The following is a 6,000-nucleotide window of genomic DNA, read 5'->3' on the forward strand; positions in this document are numbered from 1 at the left end:
GGTTAGGACTTGGTGCTTCCACTCTGGGGGTGGGGGTTTAATCCCTGGTCAGGGAATGAAGATCCTGATAGCGATGTGGCACGGCCAAAAAAAAAAAAGGTAACAACATCAAAATGTTGACAGCTGTTATCTTTAGTGAAAAGGTTCATAAGTGGTCTTTATAGTTTCGTGTATGCCCGTAATTTTCTATAATGAACTTTTATAATAGAAATTTAAGAGATGCTTTTAGACTGTTCTGTTGGTTTCAAATGTGTAATGGAAGAGCACTGTGTACGTGTGCTCAGCACTGAACTCTTCAAATTTACAAAGCCCTTACATCTTATTCCACTAAGAGAAAACTACCTAACACTAAGATCCTAGCTATAACCATGCAATTATTCACAAAGGAGACTTTCTCCATATTTTAAAGGAAATGTTGAAAAGAATCCATGAAATGGGATTTAACTCAATAACTAGGCTTGCTGCCCAAATTTTAATTAAAAATAAAAAGCCAAGAACATTTACCTGCAAGGCTTTTCAGCAAGAATACACAGATGAAGGGCTTTCAGTGCTATTTTTCTAAAATTAAGAAAAGCATGTGTACCACATACATTCTTCTGCAGCCCTTTCTCTCTCAGGTAGACCTATTACCTCTCAGGATAAGAATCCAGCCAATGAGCACTGTGGAATACAGTCCTACTGCCAAGTTGATGAAAGTCATTCCAAATCCATGCCATTTATTCTCAGTTAACAATCCTCTTTGTACTCATCACTGACTCCCTGCCAGAATCCCCATACAGCCACCCTGACTTCTGCTACTCCTCTGGAGCCCAACAGGCCATCAAGGTCCCAAGTTAGAGCAGATGACACAACCCCCCTACTTTACTCATTCAAATTTCCAACTCTTCTCCCAGCGACCTCCATTGTCTTGGGATCCTTACCCATCCATCCCTCCTACCCACTCTACAGTCTGGGAAGTAAACAACATTCCATGTCATTTCTAAGGCTAATTCTTCCATTTGGCCTTCAGAGTTAATCCCATCCATCTCCTGTCATTCCACCTGCTCTTGTATTTTCAATTTCTCTCTTTCCTGTGGGTTGCTTCTAAGGAGCTAAAATATCTGTTCTTGGAAAATAAATAAATAAACAAGGCAAAAATCAAATGAAGAAGCCTTCACTTTTTTTTTCAAATTACCACATCTCTCCTTCCTTTCCCTGCTAAATTTATTGAAAAGTGTCTTCTATTCTCTCAGCCTCTGTAACCCCACAGTTCCACTCCTATCAGACTACTGGAATCTCTGTTCTAGAAATCTACATTTCTAGTCTAAATAGTTCTCCAAAGCCTGATCCCCATTCTCAATTTGTAACAACAAGCCCCCAAACCAAATTCCTCCTGCCTCTGTAATATATCTCACTTCATGAAACATGGTTCTACCACCTGTAACTCACAACTCTTCTGCACCTCTAATTCTCTAACAAGACAGGAAAACTGTGGGTAGAACAAAAGGCACACGGTAGTCTTGGGCTTTTTCTAGTTAATGATGATTGAAAATGGGGCTCTGAAATCACAGAACTGAGTAACTGCTTTATACAATACGTAGTTCATTTTGTATCCTGCCAATAGGGTATACAAAAATGAGGCACTGTCCTCCCACATGCTTTTCACAATTGTTCAATGTCAAAGTACTGATGTACTCCTGAAAGAGGAAGAAAATAACACACTGATTAGTTCATATTAACCTCCTTCATCTCGCAACTTAATTATAGGACCTACCAATATCATTATATTTTTTTCAATTTGCTAAATGATATCCTTTTTTGCTGACAGTGGAAGTTACCGTGGACAAATGCTAAGAGAAAACCCACAATTACACCAGAAAAATCCTGTCCCCCAAACTAAAAAAAAAAGCCTTAAAACTATATATATATTCCATATTGATATTTCAATTAAAAATGAAATAAGTTTTTAAGTGTTTTTGGCTTACTGAAGTTTATTTTATTCCCCCCAAATTCTAGACAAACCCAACTTGGTCATAAAATCCTAAAAGATACTCCTAGAAAAGTGAATTCTCAGGAAGCTGTCTATGTTCGTGTAATTTATTTTCCACTGAACCTAGACCAGTGACACACCAATCTAAGTCACAGGTGACTCTAAATGCAACAAACATTCAAACTTAGGAATCATAAGTAATAGTGCCTTGACTCTCTTGATTAATGAAGACTGCATAGATACCCCAGAGTCCAGTAAATGAGCAGACACAAAATCATCATCATCATAAGGCCCTTATCAACAGCATTATTTAAACAATCTCCATAGTTTTGTTATCAGGTAACAAGGAAGAAGCAAAATAGAGGTAAATCAAGTACCTACCCACTGACAAGCTTTCTATTTTCAATGAAACTTGTTTTATAATGATTAAACCCAAGGCTCGATATCAGAACTCAACTATTCAGATCTGATTTCTGTTTTGGATTGTTGCTTGAATTGGTGAATGTGCTGTGACCCATACAACTCCAAAATAAAAGAACTCCCTAAACTAAACTTTGCCCACATACATGATTTAGCTTTTTTCTTCTCCCTGAAAAGAAATGACTGGAAGCATATGGTCCTCTCAAACGCCATCCTGAGGAGCGGGTAAGAAGGCAGAACGTTCCAGAAGGAGAAAAGATTTAAAAAGCAAGGTAGCCTAGGGCAGAAACATCACCTGCTGGAAGAATTGCTAATTCTGCTTCCCCTTATCTCCGCTGAGGAGGGTACAGAGCAAGATACATTCCTGCTACCATTCCAAGCCTTGTGACAAGTAGGGTAGGAGAGGGGGGGTTTAAAAAAGCAGGCAGTAACTAGAAAAATGCTTGACTTGGGAAAACTGGGGCTGAACAAGAACCTCCCCCTCTATCTTCACCACCTCATGCTGGAAAACAACCTTGACTCTACCAAGGTCTGTAAGACAAGGGATAGAAAAACACAAGGAAAAAATGGGGAGGAGGAGAAAGAACAGAACAAGCTGTAAGAAATGTATTATTCACCATGCTACACTCCCCATCACCCCCACACATTTTGGCAGCACTTACCCTCAGCCTCTGTCCCCACTCCCTTGCCCTCATCATCAGAGCAGGCTAATTCTGATATCATTTAACATTCCTGTGTATATGATTTATTCCAGTGCTGCAAAACTTAAAATATCAAATATGTGCACAAGTATTATTTTACCTTATTTTCCAATGCAAACAATTCTAAGCACACTTAATTTCATAAATATGTTACATTCATGCTATAGTCACATCATGGGTTTCTGTGAGTTAGTCTAAGAAACCATAACAACCATTTATAACACTGGAGCCCTTAGTTCTGTTCCAAGTTTCATCACTGGCTCCGAAGGAGTAATCCTGGCTTTGCCTGACTCGGTTTTATTAACTTGAACACAGTCTTTTCTCTCTGGGCCTCAGTTTCCTCATTTTTGCAATGAGGATTTGGAACAGTTGTAACAAGTTTACTACCATTTTCTTTTCACATGTGTTACAGCGATGTTCTGTATGATTATTTAATTGTAACACCTTGCTTCCAGACTATAACTTTCTTTTAGGTAAGAATCATATTTTATATATTCCTTGTACTTGGTAGAAGGTTAGTAACTCTGTAGATTGATTTAAGGGGTTGGGGAGGAGCATGCAAAACGCATTAGAATGTGGAAGGATTTGTTCGTATTCATATTGTAAAGTGGACGAGAAATCAGAACTAGACTCCTTAATTCAACTCCAGTATTTTCCATAGCTGAATCCCTCTCTCTCTCCCTCCTCCCTTGTTCTCCACCCCGCCAGGCCTCTGTGTGTGGTGTATACACACATATACATATAATATGCACCTATGTTATAGGTTGGGGTATGTGTAAAACATCTTCAAATCCCCCACATTCGATATAACACAAATGCCTGCATGAGAGAATTCTCCAGAACACTCTACCTTCCAATAAAACCAGTTAGGGGATGCACCCTCTGAATAAATTTGTATAAGCAAGCCTATCCTAAGCTTCGCTGCATCTTTCCACTGGGGGAGCAAACCAAAGGATGTGCTTCAGGAAGGAATCTTCCAGATTTAAGCTTATACATTTTGGCAGGGCCTAAAGCGCTAGGGCAAAGAGTTCATAGAGCAAAGAAAAAAAAAAAGAATCGCCTGGTTTCCCAAAGCTTCACTAAAGAAATGGGGGGTTGGGGGGTGAAAATAGGGCTACGAGACAGGTTTAAAATTGGGAAAAGGAAGATTCTAGCTTTTAAAGTGCCACCTTTCAAAAAGATCGACTTTTGATTTTGAGCCATCCGAAATCCTCTCTATGGAGGATTGGATTGTACCGGAAATGGAAGGGGTTAAACTTTTGAGGGTGGATGAAAACAGGGAAGCATCTAAGAATCAAGGGTTGGGGTCTGGGATTCGCAGGGTACAGATGAGGAGGGAGGGGAAAGGGAGGAGTCGCTGGGTCAGAAGATGAATGGGGGAAAAGAGAGAGTAAAATGCCGGCCAAAAGGAAAATCGGAGGACAGGGGTGAAATAGGGAGGGGAAGAGGGAAGGAGCCCGGGAATGAGCGCTGGGCGGAGGAAGGTGGGGGAGGGGGCGACTGGAAACGCAGACCCGAGGCGGAGGGCCAGAATGGGGGGAACCTGGCGTTCTCCGGCTGGAGGCAGAGGTGTGGGCAGTCTGCCCCTGCCCTCAGCGGAGGTTTGTACCTGTTGGTATGGAAGCGGTGGAGCGGATCCGTGCGATGGCAAGACGAGAGCTGGCAGCCGAAGTCGCTGATGTCCAGGCAGCCCGGCTCCTCGCTCGGGCAGGTGCCCACCCCGCGAGGGGGTCCCAGAAGCGGGAAGGGCTCCTCGGGGGTTAGAAACTTCTCGTACGAAGTGGTGGCTGACGCTTCGTCGGACATGGTTGGAGATGGCCTGGCTCGGGCTCCCTCTCCGACCCCCGGCTGCTCCCGCGACCGTCCCTGCCCCCACTCTAACCTGTCCGCTGTCGCCGCCGCCGGGGTGTGCCCGCCGCAGATCCCTGGCAGGCTGCGCGCCGCGGCCCACCGCTGCCCGGGGAATGCCAGGCGGCACGAAGGGGCTGCTCGAGGCTACAGGCGCCTGCCGGCCACTCAGTCAGCGCCTCAGCGGCCTCTGCAAGCACCTCAGCTGTCGCTGCCGCTGCCCGGCCCAACCCAGTCAGCGCAGCGCCGCCGCCACCCGGCCCGCCCCGCCCACTGCGCTCCTGCTCGCAACTGCAGCAGTCTGCCCGACACCCGCAAGAAGGGGAAAGGCGGCGGGAAGCCGCTCCCTTTGCCCCCTGCTGGCGCGGAGGAGGAACTGAATCTCCGCCCGCCGCAGCCCGCGCCTCCGGCTCCTCCCCGCCCCGCCCTGCCCTCCACGCGTCGAGTCAGGGATTCCAGACGCTGGAAAGGCCCGGCGCTTCAGGCCAACCTCCTCCTCCGCTTTCTCACCCTCGGCTGATTACTAAGCAGCAAGCCGTAGTCCTGAGAAAAGGGACTTGGCCAAGGTCACACTGCGGTGCGTGAGAAAGAATCCGGAGGCTCTGGTTCCCACTACACTCGATCACCCTGCCCCAATTCAACAAGTAATTATTGAGCTCCTGAAGTGTGTGTGCCCAGCACTGTGCAATGACCTGCAGGGGAAGTGGGCCAAGTAGGAAGAAATTGTCCCTGCTTCACCCTTGATCACCTAACCCCAGAACTGCGCAACAGCCACCAGGCTACTTAGAGTTGCTGGACACGTAGTGTTCTTTTGTGCTCTGTGCTCTCGCACGAATTATGCATTCTGCTTGGAATGCCCTGCCGTTTCTCCACTGCTAATCCTTAAAGCCCAGCTCAAACGTTACCTCCTCTGTGAAGCCTTCCCTGACTCCCAAATGAGACTTAGGTATTCCTGCCAATGCACCCGTAGAAGATATATTATGGCGCTAAACTTGTTCAACTTAAATCAACTTACATGCTTTTCTTTCTTCCTACCTGTTTCTCTTTTCTCTGTTTTCTAGA

At 45.3% G+C, this 6,000-nt stretch overlaps 1 protein-coding gene across 1 annotated transcript in view; it reads right to left on the bottom strand.

Annotated features, from left to right (window-relative positions):
• Positions 1 to 5,216, bottom strand: part of FAM199X (family with sequence similarity 199, X-linked) — a 28,046-nt gene extending 22,830 nt beyond the window's left edge. The window contains exon 1 of the mRNA XM_081221680.1: positions 4,700 to 5,216. Coding sequence (XP_081077806.1) covers positions 4,700 to 4,896 — 197 coding nt within the window. The 5' untranslated portion in view covers positions 4,897 to 5,216. The remainder of the gene's footprint in view (positions 1 to 4,699) is intronic.
• Between the last annotated feature and the right edge of the window lie 784 nt (positions 5,217 to 6,000).

The sequence above is a fragment of the Mesoplodon bidens genome (genome assembly GCF_964165515.1).
Source record: "Mesoplodon bidens genome assembly, chromosome: X".
NCBI classification, from domain to species: domain Eukaryota; kingdom Metazoa; phylum Chordata; class Mammalia; order Artiodactyla; family Ziphiidae; genus Mesoplodon; species Mesoplodon bidens.